This window comes from Dysidea avara, chromosome 4, assembly GCF_963678975.1.
Source record: "Dysidea avara chromosome 4, odDysAvar1.4, whole genome shotgun sequence".
NCBI classification, from domain to species: Eukaryota; Metazoa; Porifera; class Demospongiae; order Dictyoceratida; family Dysideidae; genus Dysidea; species Dysidea avara.
In genome coordinates, this window is record NC_089275.1 from 37,703,621 (window position 1) to 37,719,913 (window position 16,293).

At 36.4% G+C, this 16,293-nt stretch overlaps 3 protein-coding genes across 3 annotated transcripts; all 3 read left to right on the plus strand.

Annotated features, from left to right (window-relative positions):
- Positions 1-1,701: 1,701 nt before the first annotated feature.
- On the plus strand, positions 1,702-3,861 carry LOC136253423 (uncharacterized). Its single transcript, XM_066046095.1, has 2 exons — positions 1,702-1,949; positions 3,049-3,861. The coding sequence occupies exons 1-2, from the start codon at positions 1,734-1,736 to the stop codon at positions 3,688-3,690; spliced, it is 858 nt and encodes a 285-aa protein (XP_065902167.1). The 5' UTR covers positions 1,702-1,733; the 3' UTR covers positions 3,691-3,861.
- A 6,626-nt stretch (positions 3,862-10,487) lies between these two features.
- Positions 10,488-11,249, plus strand: LOC136253835 (fibrinogen C domain-containing protein 1-B-like). The gene has a single exon (XM_066046494.1). The coding sequence runs from the start codon at positions 10,488-10,490 to the stop codon at positions 11,247-11,249; it is 762 nt and encodes a 253-aa protein (XP_065902566.1).
- A 2,152-nt stretch (positions 11,250-13,401) lies between these two features.
- On the plus strand, positions 13,402-14,407 carry LOC136253424 (ficolin-1-like). Its single transcript, XM_066046096.1, has one exon. The coding sequence runs from the start codon at positions 13,478-13,480 to the stop codon at positions 14,213-14,215; it is 738 nt and encodes a 245-aa protein (XP_065902168.1). The 5' UTR covers positions 13,402-13,477; the 3' UTR covers positions 14,216-14,407.
- The last annotated feature ends 1,886 nt before the right edge of the window (positions 14,408-16,293 follow it).

The window sequence follows — 16,293 nt, forward strand, 5'->3', positions numbered from 1 at the left end:
TGGACAGTAAACTTCAACAGTACTTTGCTATGAAGATTGACTTTTGCCATGCCTCACGTTCACAAGTGTGTATGCATGACTGAAGCCTATAAGCCTATAATACCTTTAATACATGCTTCCATGCTTGCTTCATTTAAGTCAAATGTTTAGCATTGGTAGTTTCAAAAAATACTTATAGCTCAAGTGTGCATGTGCACAAAATTGATTAGTATAATATGAGTACTGTGTGTTTAGTAGTGACGAAGAAACTTGAAGCAACAACCAGACACTGTAACTGTATATAGCTCTTTATACCCAACGAGATCAAAATATAAATGCTTTGCTGCTCAACCGTAACTATTAAGGAGGGCCTAGACCAGACCTGCTGAAAAGTAACTTATGATTAAGTTTATGAATATGTGCATGCAGTATAACTGGCAGAACCATTGCACGTGTTGCTTACGGTACATTATTTCATCATAACATTGAGGATTTGGGGTACATTCCTGCAACTTCTGATCAATTCAAATCAAACTAGTGCTCGGTCAATACAGAAAAATACCTATCCATCTGATACCAAAGCCAAAGGATCTAGCTATGCAATAACCAATTAGCTAATACTGATTTGTGCTTTTAGCTATACTCACTCACAACTCAAAATTTAATAGTGCTTGAGGAGCCATACAGCTTGGTATCTGGAATTTCCTATTACAAAATATGTTATTTGTATTAAGTAAACAAAACTACATCAAGAGGGAATCATATACAAACAGCAGATAGTTGTATGTCATCATTGTCATTATGGCAGTAGCAGCTAAAATATAATGGATTCCAACTTCACATAAAGTATAATGTACGTTTAAGTGATAGTTCATCTATCTACGTGATTGTTGGTTATGAAAAAAATTCTCTCCTAGTTGCAATCTGCACATAAGTTCCATCTTTGTGGGATATCACAACTTGCAAAGAATCATTACAAGTTAACTTTCATGACTTGTTGATTGCTTTCCGAGGTCGAAAATCCCTTACAGTAGTTGAATAATTATAAATCACAGCTCAGTTGATCAGCTTCACACTCTATATAGTGATATGTAACAACATGAAGCTAACCAAATGTGAAATTGTTTCTGTATAAACAATCAATTTTGTATGTAGTAGTCAAATTACATCAATCATAGAGGCTTTAAATCCAGACTGATATAGTTACTTGCATTAGTTGACTAACTATAGAGTGAAACCTAACAAAAGTAATAAATTAAGTTGGTTTCTAGCTGCATGCATGCTGTCTAGCACTATTAAGATTCCTATGGTTAGGTTTCAGCTCTGTCACTGGTCCATACCATTTCTCTTCTGGCAAGAAGTCAATGTTGTTTAGGTTTAACTGGTGTGTTCCTTAGGCATGTACATGCTTTTAAGCTTCAAATTGTTGGAGGATGAAAGTCACAGTTGAGTCTAAATCTGAAATTTTAGCAGAGTTTTGATGGCAAGTTTCCAAATCACCATTAATATTTTCAGACTTGAAAGTTATGTATACTAATAATAATAATAATAATAAGCTACAGCAGACCTTAATCTGAAAACACTACAATGCTTCCCTGTTTATTGAAGCCCTATATCATAAAATGTTATCGGGGAAGCCATACACCAAACTTGTCATGCATGCAAAGTTGGTTGAAGTGGCATGCATGTACTAGGTACAAACATTAAATAAAAATACTACTGCATTGCACTCATTTCTATGCTATTACAAAGTGATGAAGGGTGGTAACTGCTTTGTTATCATGATGCTGGTAGCTGCTAGCAGTTCAGCAGTGGAAGAACAAATGTTGTTAAACTTCTACAATAGTCTGGGCATGCAGCCATTATTTCCTGCCAAATCCTGTAAGGAAATATACAACTACAACTATGCTAGTCATGGCAAATCAGGATACTACTGGATCAAGGCTGCTACTTCTGAATCTGCATTTCAGGTAGCTATAGATTACAACTAACTGTAAATATGACTAGATTTTGGAAAATCAGCCTTAACGTCACATTTTACAACTGAAATATTTATGATTAAAATAAGACATTACTAACTTCTAATCAGCTTTATAGTAGATCAGTAGTCAGTATCCTGAATTACAAGAAATATTTTAACAGGTGCACAAGTGCCTTAGTGGTGACACATATAAGTGTAGGTTTTAACATATATTTCAGAGGTGACTGATTTTCCAAAATCGGGTCACAAATATAGTGTAACACATTAAATTTTATGTTAATTACAAAGTATATAAGTAATTGGCACATGTAGCTAGTTAGCTATGTATAAATTATCTTACCAATAGCTAAACATATTTTGATGCAATGGTTGATTGCATTATGTCAGTGGGTTAAGATTTGTTGTTAAATTCATTGGTAGGGCAGTGATTGCCAATAAGTGTGAAAATATGTGAGTGAATTGGCATGACTTGCGTATTAATATAATGGAAATAGAGATTGAGAGTTGTATTCATATACTGTACTAAACTAAATATGCGGCAACTAATTTTAGCTGATCTTTGAATCAGGCATTGTTAGTACCAGTGAGACATGCAAATCGTATACCAAAGATACACAGTACATGGGTATAGTGTAATACGACTGCATCCACAGCTATATTTTTGTAGTATATAATATGGCTTCCAATCACTTAGCAGTACATAGTCTATTGGATGGTGCCATCTGGCTGTCACCTGAACTGTTTGCTTTCCTCAGCTATAATGACTGAATGCACACACAATACAGCTGAATGCACATGTACTGTTTATATGTATGCTATGTACAGTACGTGTGTATTCAGTAACTATATGTAACTGAGGTGAGCACATAGCTTTTAGCTGAGGTTAGTGAACAATTCAGGTGACAGATGGTGTAATGATATTCAATAGACTAGACGTACTGCTGAGTGCTATTATTGCAGTTGTAAGGTTGTAGCTATTCCATGAATCACTGTGTGTTACTGCAATGAAAATTTGCTGATGTGACAAGCTTCCCACATATTAATATAATGCTTGTGTAGCAAAGAGAAATTTCCTACACTTACCTTAGGTTTACTGTGACATGGTACTGGTTTGTGGTGGAAAGGAAGGAGGATGGATGAAGATTGCTGATATTGATGATGGCCGCAACTGTCCCACAGGATGGCAGCAGATAACGTCTCCAGTAAGAGCATGTATAGCTGGTGACAACAATCCAGGGTGTTATTCAGCATTGTTTGCGAACAATGGTGTTCATTATAATGACATATGTGGTAAAGTGGTTGGATATCAAAAAGCAACGCCAGATGGATTTCATCGAGGCAAATCTATAGACGACATTTATGCTGATGGAATTTCTTTGACATATGGTACTCCTCGAAAACATATCTGGTCCTATGTAAATGGACACAGTTCTCATGATACTGTGTGTGCATCTTGCAACTGTCCATGTGCTAACAACCCAGGAGTAGGTCCACCAATTTTTTACGAAACCACTACTACTGTGATTCTGGCAACTACATTGGTGTATCCTTTACTACATATTATACAACTAACCTTCTGTGGGATGGTGAGGGTTGCACTAGAGGTGATAACTGCTGCTCACAGGCTGGCATGCCATGGTTTCACCGACAACTCCCATTTCAGACTAATGAAGCTATTGAAGCAAGAATTTGTCGTGATCAGTATGCCAATGATGAAGAAATTCTTGTAAAGAACCTAGAAATTTTTGTGCAGTAGCATACTGTAACAATGCACAGCACCTTCTACTAAAACAACATACATGTAAATGACACATTTGTAGTGGTGTAGATTGTGTGATGTACAATTATCCATAGCTTGTTTGTTCTGAGTTATGCTGATCTGTTTATACATTTGAACATAATGAGTGAATATCATATAGTAATCACAAATGTATGCATTTGTGCAAAAGCTAACAATAGAGTATTTTCACAATTATAGCTGACACCGCAAGTACTTATTTATTATATTAAACATCTGTTTTATAGTTTATACATGAATTTCCAAAAGAGTTGCAGGTGGTGACTTGATCCCCTGCACTAGACAATAGGAAGTGCTTAAAGCAATGGTGGATCCAACATGGGGCATTGGGACAAATGGTCCCCCCTCCTTAGTGGAGGAACCATACTTCTTTTAAATACTCAGTCCAAAATCAACTTATGAAGCTGAAAATATGCAAACTCACCTGAAACCAATGTCAAAACAACTGTCAATATGTCACCCAGCACCTTCATGTGTACTAAGTGCCTCTAAAAATAGTATACAGTGTATATACTAAGATCTCTAGGGATCATGTTTATGTTCATCATTTTCAAGATTCTATAAGCACATAGCTTTTACAACAGAATTTTCTTTGTCTTTTAAACTAATGTACAACATGTGAGCACACACAAACATAGCTACATGTGAGGACACAGAACGCTGAGAATTTAAAATGCACTTGACTTAATTTCACTTCTTATAAACCACAATTCCTTCTTAAACAGCATATGCTTTGCAGTATGTGGATGTGGTGTATGTAGCAGTACTGTGATAACAATGTTTATCACATATATAGTAAAATGGTTAGATAATCAAATCGTCCATCAATAATTGTTAGATTGTACTTGGAAGACATTCTGATGTAATTGCGTAGTTCCAATTGCTAATATCAATGACTTTGGAAACATGCATGATAATATATCTATACAAGTTAATATTGTAAGAACATTATTACTTTGATACAGCTGTAAAGTAATTCTAATCAAAAACAGCCAAGCTGTAAAAAAAGGAGTGCGGCCCTTGAAAAGGCTATGGTGAAAAAAGATGTGAAATCAAAGGTGGCGGCCAAGAAATGGCTGTGATGGTAGGTTAATGGTAAAAATTTTAATAACAACAATTCAGGTGAATGTGGTGCCGCTTGGTCAATTGGCACAAAATTCACCTGAATTGTCATTATTAAAATTTTTACCATTAACCTACCATCACAGCCATTTCTTGGCCGCCACCTTGGATTTCACATCTTTTTTCACCATAACTTTTTCAAGGGCCGCACTCCTTTTTTTACAGCTTAGCTGTTTTTGATTAGATTTCACTTCTTTTTGTATTTGTATACTCCAAAGCCGGCCTATGGCCAGCTTTGGGGCTTTTTAACCTATATATTTTTCTTTACCACAGGAAAAAGAAAAAGATGAAGCAGATTTTATAAATACTTTAACTCATTCTGATTTTATCAGTAAATGTACAAATTATATATATAATGCATATATCAAGAGTTCATTATATTATGAACTCTTGCATATATTTATTACATATCAATTAATCCCCACAGGATAATTTGCAGCTGATCTCTCTACTGGGTGACTTGAAATGTAGCTGAATTTTCTACAGGGTGATCTGCTTGTACGTAGATGAACTCTTTACAGGATTCTCTCTACAGGGTGACTTGACTCTAGCTGAACTCTCTGCAGGGTTAGCTGTTTGTAGTTGAATTCTCTACAGAGTGATTTATTTGTAGCTGAACTCTCTACAAGTTAACTTCTTCTAGCTGACCTGTCTACGGGGTGACTTGTTTCTAGCTGGTCTCTTTACAGGGAGATTTGTTTGTAGCTGAATTCTCTACAGGGTGATTTGTTTGCAGCTGAACTCTCTACATGGTGGTTGCTTTGTAGCTGAACTCTCTAAAAGGTGACTTCTTATAGCTGAACTCTCTACAGGGTGATCTTTTCATAGCTGAACTCTCTACAGGATGATTTGTTTGCAGCTGAACTCTCTACATGATGATTTCTTTGTAGCTGAACTCTCTACAGGGTGATTTGTTTGTAGCTGAAATCCCTACAGGTGATTTGTTTGTAGCTGAATTCTCTACAAGGTAACTTCTTCTAGCTGATCTCTCTACAGGATGACTTGTTTGTAGCTGAACTCTCTACAAGGTGATACTTCTAGGTGATCTCTCTACAGGATGGCTTGTTTCTAACTGAACTCTCAACAGGGTGATCTGTTCATAGCTGAACTTTCTACTGGGTGATTTGTTTGCAGCTGAACTCTCTACATGGTGGTTTCTTTGTAGCTGAACTCTCTACAAGGTAACTTCTTCTAGCTGAACTCTCTACAGGGTGACTTGTTTCTAGCTGATCTCTCTACAGGGTGATCTGTTCATAGCTGAACTTTCTACAGGGTGATTTGTTTGCAGCTGAACTCTCTGCATGGTAGTAGTTTCTTTGTAGCTGAACTCTCTACAATGTGACTTCTTCTAGCTGAACTCTCTACAGGGTGACTTGTTAATAGCTGATCTCTCTACAGGGTGACTTGTTTCTAGCTGAACTCTCTACAGGTGATTTGTTTGCAGCTGAACTCTCTACATGGTGGTTTCTTTGTAGCTGAACTCTCTACAAGGTAACTTCTTCTAGCTGATATTTTTACAGGACATATTTGTTTGTAGCTGAGTTCTCTACAGGGTGATTTGTTTGCAGCTGAACTCTCTACATGGGAGTTTCATTGTAGCTGAACTCTCTACAATGTGACTTCTTCTAGCTGAACTCTCTACAGGGTGACTTGTTTCTAGCTGATCTCTCTACAGGGTGACTTGTTTCTAGCTGATCTCTCTACAGGGTGACTTGTTTCTAGCTGAACTCTCTACAGGTGATTTGTTTGCAGCTGAACTCTCTACATGGTGGTTTCTTTGTAGCTGACTCTCTACAAGGTAACTTCTTCTAGCTGATCTTTCTACAGGGTGATTTGTTTGTAGCTGGATTCTCTACAGGGTGATTTATTTGCAGCTGAACTCTCTACAAGGTGACTTCTTCTAGCTGAACTCTCTACAGAGTGATTGATTTTTTTTTGCAATTGAACTCTCTACATGGTGGTTGCTTTGTAGCTGAACTCTCTAAAAGGTGACTTCTTCTAGTTGAACTCTCTACAGGATGATGTTTTCGTAGCTGAACTCTCTACAGGATAATTTGTTTGCAGCTGAACTCTCTACATGATGATTTCTTTGTAGCTGAACTCTCTACAGGGTGATTTTTTTGTAGCTGAACTCCCTACAAGGTAACTTCTTCTAGCTAATCTTTCTACAGGCGATTTGTTTGTAGCTGAGCTCTCTACAGGGTGTTTGTTTGCAGCTGAACTCTCTACATGGTAGTTTCTTTGTAGCTGAACTCTCTACAATGTGACTTCTTCTAGCTGAACTCTCTACAGGGTGACTTGTTTCTAGCTGATCTCTCTACAGGGTGACTTGTTTCTAGCTGAACTCTCTACTGGTGATTTATTTGCAGCTGAACTCTCTACATGGTGGTTTCTTTGTAGCTGAACTCTCTACAAGGTAACTTCTTCTAGCTGATCTTTCTACAGGGTGATTTGTTTGTAGCTGAATTCTCTATAAGGTGATTTATTTGCAGCTCAACTCTCTATAAGGTGACTTCTTCTAGCTGAACTCTCTACAGAGTGATTGATTTTTTTGCAGCTGAACTCTCTACATGGTGGTTTCTTTGTAACTGAACTTTCTACAGGGTGATTTGTTTGTAGCTGAACTCTCTACAGGGTGATCTGTTCGTAGCTAAACTCCCTACAAGGTAACTTCTTCTAGCTGATCTTTCTACAGGGCATATTTGTTTGTAGCTGAGTTCTCTACAGGGTGATTTGTTTACAGCTGAACTCTCTACATGGTAGTTTCTTTGTAACTGAACTCTCTACAATGTGACTTCTTCTAGCTGAACTCTCTACAGGGTGACTTGTTTCTAGCTGATCTCTCTACAGGGTGACTTGTTTCTAGCTGAACTCGCTACTGGTGATTTGTTTGCAGCTGAACTCTCTACATGGTGGTTTCTTTGTAACTGAACTCTCTACGGGGTGATTTGTTTGTAGCTGAACTCTCTACGGGGTGATCTGTCCGTAGCTGAACTCTCTACAAGGTAACTTCTTCTAGCTGATCTTTCTACAGGGCATATTTGTTTGTAGCTGAGTTCTCTACATGGTGATTTTTTGCAGCTGAACTCTCTACATGGTAGTTTCTTTGTAGCTGAACTCTCTACAATGTGACTTCTTCTAGCTGAACTCTCTACAGGGTGACTTGATTCTAGCTGATCTCTCTACAGGGTGACTTGTTTCTAGCTGAACTCTCTACAGGTGATTTGTTTGCAACTGAACTCTCTACTAGGTAACTTCTTCTAGCTGATCTTTCTACAGGGTGATTTATTTGCAGCTGAACTCTCTACAAGATGACTTCTTCTAGCTGAACTCTCTACAGAGTGATTGATTTTTTTGCAGCTGAACTCTCTACATGGTGGTTTCTTTGTAACTGAACTTTTTACAGGGTGATTTGTTTGTAGCTGAACTCTCTACAGGGTGATCTGTTCGTAGCTGAACTCCCTACAAGGTAACTTCTTCTAGCTGATCTTTCTACAGGGCATATTTGTTTGTAACTGAGTTATCTACTGGGTGATTTGTTTGCTGCTGAACTCTTTGCATGATTGTTTCTTTGTAACCGAACTCTCTACAAGGTAACTTCTTCTAGCTGATCTCTCTACAGGGCACTTTGTTTGAGCTGAACTCTCTACATGATGGTTTCTTTGTAGCTGAACTCTCTATTAGGTACCTTTTTCTGGCTGATCTGACTACAGCGTGACTTGTTTGTAGCTGAATTCCCTACAGAATAACTTGCAATGTATTATAGTCACCCATGTTAGCTAACCAGCATTGAAATACCAGAACTACATGCAGTTACCTAGACCCAATAAGACTGGCACCATATCCTGAGAGGTAGACTCCAGCACATCTTCCAAACCCACCACAATCAATAGCTGCATGAGACTGAGGTTTATATCAAACCAGTAAAGTATTTCAAAAAGATCGAGATTCTCTAATAGAACAGTAAAACACTCTAATAGAACAGTCATCGCATGCAACAGAGAGAATGACAACCATATCCCCAGTAGGCTAATATGTTCTTGGCATGATGATGCAAATGTAAGTTACATAATATACTGAGCAGTTGCTGTCCTTTGTATACCAATTGCTATAACTCAGAAGATCAATCAGAAACAATGCATAATATTTTATTTGCATACAAAACTACAAAGAGTTTAGACAATAAAATGTGCATAGCTTCTGAGGGTCTATAGATATGCCCCCAGACCCCCTGCTCTAATATGATGAACTCTGGAACACACCCAATTTCAAGCTATTGCTATTATATGTATTTTGGAGTTAAAGTGACACTTCCCCATTTACATTGTATCATATGAAGAACTTCTCTGCACAAAGAAAAAACATACAAAACAAAACTATATAATGCATTTCTGAAAAGCATAAAAACAATCATAATAGTCAGAAAATTGGGGAAATGCCAAGAAGTATAATAGGCAAATTTTGGAGCATAATAGACTCAAGCCTAACAATCATTTGTTAGTGATGTAGGCTTACATACTGGAGCAACTGCATGTAATAAGTTGATGCCATATGAACAAGTAAGTTGATTATAATTCACTATGTACACCAGTTTCCCTTAATGCCTCCTATAAGTATCAATTTAAGTTTTTAAAGCCACAACAACATTGATAACAAATGGATCTGCATGCGCATAGCATATTGACAGTTTAACTACATCAAGATTAATTCTTAAGGCAACTCTAATAAATTCCATGACAGTGCATCATTCAAAACATCTGCACACAGCATTTTGCATCCCATTAACACATTACAATCATGTGTGTGGTGTATACACTGTATAGTTTCCTAATCTAATTAGTATATTGAACAGCTGCTGTTGATATGTACATACATCTATGAAATTCTCCATCCAAAAAATGCTTAAGAGATCTATGTAGTGAGTAGCTAATGACTGGATGTTTTTCTGATTATTTTTTGGGGGGTTCCAACGATCGTGCACTGTTAGCTATCAGAGAATGACATACAATGATTCAGATTGGTAGTATATAGTGTAGTGTATAGTTATTCTTACAATTATATAATTGTAGCTCTGTTTGAGTTTACAACATTGTCCAAACTTGAGGTATACTTACCACCCTCTGATTCTTATAATGGATAGTCTAGCTTTTAAATTTGTGTACCATAATTACTGTAGCTATGCATGTAAATGTGCTACAGCTATGTACAATCATTGCAAGTATTTGGTGAAGCACATGTGATGGTATAGCTACATACTGTACATATCCATGGGAATGAAATAAAACTTTGCTCTATCCTAAGATGGTATAGGAATATGATAGGAAGTGGCTATTTGCAATTGTGAATATTATAATTTCACATTATTTACCAAATTGAAACATTGCTTTTATAAGGTAGATGGTACCTTGTTTGGAATGATCACTACGTTTTAACTACCAAACTTGGAGAACTACAGTAAGCTAAACAGGATGTTAACCTTGCAATTCTGCTTATGTAATATCCTAAATAGGAAATAAATTGTGGTATAAATGTACTGCAATGTTTCTTCAACAGTTCACAATTTTTGAGAGAACAGCTGAGAGGTTGATCAGTGTTGTATAGTCTACAATGACTACTATTATAACACTAGTAGTTCTAGTTAGTCTAGGAATAGTGTTAGTTGATGGAGAATGTCAAACAAACGGTGGACCTATTGACAACTGTTGTTGTCTTGGCTACAATAACAACAACTACAATGTAAAGAGTTCAGGAGTCTACACTATTGGTAACTTCTGTGAAGTGAAATGTTCCAATGCTAGAGTATATTGTGATACTACCTCAGGAGGAGGAGGATGGACTGTTATTCAGAGAAGAAAAGATGGAAGTGTTGATTTCTTTGGCAGAGATTGGGTAGAATATGAAGATGGATTTGGCAGTATTAATGATGAGTTCTGGCTTGGACTAAGGCCTATGCATTGTCTGACCAGTCAAGGAAATTGGGAACTTAGAATAGACTATCGATTACCTAATGGAACAAAGTCATATCTTCACTACAAACAATTTGCAGTGGGACCAGCCGAAGATAACTATAGGTTAAACGTATCAGGATTTGTAACAGGAAGAAAAACTGATCCGTTTGACAGTGGTCATCCACTGAACAGGATGCAATTTTCTGCTCGCGATGAAGACAATGATCACAAAGATGAAGCAACTAATAGAGATCGCCGTACTTGTGCCAAGTGCTGTGGAGGATGGTGGCACAATAATTGTGGCAATCTCAGACTGAATGAAAACTATAACAGCGCTTTCTTTATAAGGCTTAATGGTGAGTGGTACAATCTACCATTTGTGGAAATGAAAATACGTCCTTTACTTTGTGATACTGACTGAGTTTACTACGTTTGTGTGATGCAGTGACTGCATGGATTTGAATTTAGTATAATTATTGTGCATCTAGATTTGTCATAGACTTAGGTTATGTATCAAGACATAGTCTGTAATGTATACAGTAGGTACATGTGGACTTGACATTAGTTGCTGCTCACATTGTGTGTTTTAGTGTGATATTTTTTACCATGGCAACTTAATTATGAGAAGAACTAGTGTTATAAGTTTTTATGCCGCTTAATACAGCAATGCAAGCAATATCATGGAATCTACTTTTGAAGGTGCATAAGTATAATGAAGCTTCCGTTGTGTTTATGTGGGAACAACCTGTGCATGTGATGTTGTTGTACAAGTAACCTTACATTCGCTACCACAGAACAGTACCATGAAATACCTATGGCTCATCCACAAAAAGTGAAATGTTCCCCATGAATGTGCCATGAAAGTCTTTTCATGGATATTACGTACATGCTGATGGCAATTTTCATGTCATGAATTACCTGTGAAAAGTAAAATTTCATATGCCATAGACAAATAATCTTATGGCACAGGAGAATTTCATAAAATTTAATGCAGTGCCCATGCATGGCCATAAACTGTTAAATTAATAATAGATATATCATAGAGAGTGTGCATGAAAATTACATGAAATTTCATGAGAATTTCCATCGTATATCATAGCCTGCTCTCTGGTAGACAGTGGCTATGGATAAAATTTTAAAGTGGACTTCAACAGTTTTAGTGGAAATCAAGCGCAGTCAAACAATAACCTAACCAGTTGATTAGCGTGACTCATCAACTCTCTCAAGCTCCATTTCCTGCTGAAAACCACGACAAAGGCTTATTTACAGATGAATTCTATGGAGGCTGGAGATCATGAGCAGTCCTTCTTTACAGATTCAGCAAACTGCACATTACATTGAGTATTAAAGTGTTTTATTAGTTTCCAACTAAGCTACTATATAGTTGTGGATCCAATAGAAACCTGTTCCTTTACAGGAACAGTCACTGGCAGTAATAATCTATAAAGTGCTGCATCAGCAAATTGATGGAGACTTTGACCGGGCATGTGCAGCACTGTGCTCACAAAGGGCACACAAATTTTGCCCTGTTTTGAGAATGTAGTTATAATATATGCACTTATAGCAATAATGTACAATAACGTATTATACAAGTCTTAGATATTCTGAATCACTTGATTATAAGGTATATACTCCCTAGTCTGTTATACGATAGCACATATAACTGGTGTCCTCATACCTGCTGGCTTTCATGCACCAGGTTAATACTCATTGCATCAGCCACAAGCTGTAGTTCCAAATTCACACACAAGGAAAATAATATACTAGTCATCAATAATTATATAGTAAGTGAGAAAACATATTGTGAAAATATTGCATCCTCAAATGGTAATATATGCAGAATCTAAACAGGGTTTAGTCAGTAAGGATTTCCAATTTAGTAGTAGTGGATCAGTGCAGAAGTTTCTGTAAACTAATTTCAAAGCTCAACACATGCTGTTTAAAGCGTACACTTTTATAACCTGGCATCAAAAAAGCCCTCAGATTTAGCTGTAGTAATTTACTCATTAAATAAAATTTTTCAGAAAATATTTATGCCCAACTAGACATAATATAGAATGTGTAAGTATACACATCATAATCAAGTTACCCTAACTAACATCTGTTGAGAGAGAAAATAACTTGTGTACCTATAGAATTCCATCCCATCCCATCCCTTCCTTAATAAACATAAAACTTGTTGTACCTTTCACCCCATGCAACAGTGTCCCTATACTGATGTGAAACCATATCCCTGCAGTCAAACTGTAGTATGTAATATACAAACTAATTTTTTAATGAATAGTCATTAGCTATACATCAGCAGCTCAGGGAATAAATAAACAACCATGAAATAAAATAGTTCATGTTACCTAATATGTACATACATTATACTCTTCTGCTTCATATGGTCATCAAACATTAGAAGTTGGTAATAATAATAGATGCTTAACATACCTACTCTTGATTGCCTACTGGTAGCATTACCTTGTTTGGCATAATTTCCTTATTTGGATGTATTAAAGAATGACTGGTTGATTTCCTTGTGAGGTAATACCATTATAATACATAAACAGCAATACATCTATATTAGCTCAAAGTGCTGACAACAGTTTACAGTCAGTTTATTGTGTATACGTAGAAGTGAACTAGAGTCTTGGCTAGTCTACAATGACTACTATTATAACACTAGTAGTTCTAGTTAGTCTAGGAATAGTGCTGGTTGATGGAGAATGTCAAACAAATGGTGGACCTATTGACAACTGTTGTTGTCTTGGCTACAATAACAATAACTACAATGTAAAGAGTTCTGGAGTCTACACTATTGGTAACTTCTGTGGAGTGAAATGTTCCAATACTAGAGTATATTGTGATACTACCTCAGGAGGAGGGGGATGGACTGTTATTCAGAGAAGAAAAGATGGAAGTGTTGATTTTACCAAAAGAGACTGGGTAGAATATGAAGATGGGTTTGGTAATCTTCAAGGAGAGTTTTGGCTTGGATTGAGGTCAATGCACTGCCTGACCAGTCAAGGAAATTGGGAGCTACGTATAGACTATCAGTTAGCAAATGGAACAAGATCTTATCTTCGTTACAAGCAATTTGCAGTAGGACCAGCTGATGACAAGTATCGCTTAACCATAACAGGATTTGACAGGGATGGATTAACTGACCCATTCGTCAGCAGTTCAACATTGAGTGGTATGCAATTCTCCTCCAGAGATCAAGACAATGTCAAATTACACAACCACTTAGCTTGTCCACAGCGACTCGGTGGATGGTGGTACAATAACTGTGGCAATGCTAGACTCAATTATGACACTTACTCCATAAAACTCAATGGTGAATGGTTAAGTGTACCATTTCTGGAACTGAAAGTACGCCCATCAAATTGTCTAATTTCTTAACTTTCAATGATCAACATTTTTATATGGACATTGAAGAATGTGTCTTCTACTGGCATGTACTGTAATAGGCTTTTGTGTGTCATATTTTAACACAGCCATTTTATTAGTATCAATGTCTGTAAAATATTTATATGTGGTTGACGTGGCTAATACGTTTTACCTAGTAACAACATCATCATCACTGCAACAATTACCTGATTATTATGATAATGCTATTTTCTATGGATTTGTGTGCAGTAAAACCTTCATAATATAATTATACACTAGCTTTACTGAACCGACTCGCAGAGTTTCTGTGTAATTGCTTTGTACTTATTACTAGCTCACCATATTTCATTCCACTTCTTTAATTAGAAACTAATTTAAAAGTCAGATGGACCTTGGAGACTGCAGACTCTGTAATTCCAAACTAACTTGTCCACTGCATATGAACTGTACATAGTATGCATGGCTATTAATTACTGTACGTACCTCAATAGTTGTGTTCTTGTGAATTGAAATTCCTCTGGAACAAGAAAATATATTATTATTAATTTTTAATTTAGGAAAAATTGTTAAGAGTTATATATCCTCCAATCATTATGAAATGCTCATGTTGCTTGGTTATTTTGATTTGACAACATGTGATCCTGTTAATACTTTATGTAATGCATGTATTGTACATGTATGTAGTGGTAATGTGCTCAGTTATAAATATTCCACACACACTCACACAGTTTGGAAACTTCACTAAGCCATAGCTACCTTCACATTCAATCTGATACTGATTTTGTTGTCTATTTTTGATACAGATTTTTATGAATGAAGAAAATGCTATTACTTCAAAAGTGTAACAATTCATTAGATTTTGAGATTCAAGTGTACATGATCACTCTCTAGAGCTGTGTCCTGTGTGACATTTACTAAAATCCTCTATCCAATTAAATATGCTTTCCTATACACTGTAGCTATTTACTGATATTAGCTTCTAGTGACTGTTTGCAAAGTAGTTCTATGACTGTACATGTACACTGATTATATGTATAAAATAATATGCACATCACACACACATGTCTCCTACACACATCCAATTCTGCAAACTTGAAAGACTGTATCCAAATAGAAATGCATCTGAAATCTGCAACGTGCGTGCAGCCAATGAGCTTGTTAAAAATGGGCCAACAATTTCGTGGTGATAGCAGAATGTAACAAGCTACATGAATCATGAAACTATTGAAAAAGTAGTCAAATTTTATATTTATCTTCATGCCCAGTTTATTGGCACCTGGTCACATATCAGGGAAATTAATTATAACTTGTACATTAATCACACTATAATGCACGTGCCAGATTTAAGATGTAGGTAAAGGAGATGAATGCAATGACCTCAGTGAAACATAGACATCCAAATGGTATATGACCAAGTCCCTTCTTTACAGTGTAACTCTGTACATAAAAATAATCAAATACACGTAATTATATGAGTAGAATTATTTCAGTACACATGTGGCATGCATCTGTACAAATCTCAATAGAACTACAGTTAATCCATGAGTCACCGACCAATAGAACCACAAGAATAACCTGAATTATAAGGTGGTCTTAAGTACAGAACACCTTTACTGTGTTGAACCTACTGTATGTGGTAACTCTAATGAACAACGTGGTTGCTAATTATAAATGAGATACCACTGTAACATAGTTACCAGCACATGTGCAGAGTAGATATTGCCACTATTTGTGGGTGATGATTATAGCATAAACTCCTCTTAAGTGTAACAACTATTCAGTATAAAAAGATCATTCATATTTAGAAGCTCTAGTACATTTCACTGCAATGCACAATAAAAAGAAAACCAGATGAAAGGTATGGCCTCCAGACACATGATTTTGAATGGCTTTTGTTCCTTTCCTTCCTAAAAAATAATTACTACAAGATAGTCTCCTAACCTGTAAGAGTGAATATATCCTTAGAGCAACATTTTTATACCAAATCAAATAAGCGTGGAGAATATTCAAGGGTACTTATTATTAGAAACTGTGAAACCTCTACAGTGGATCTTTAGTTATCCAAACACCTTAAAGTTTGTTCCTATAGA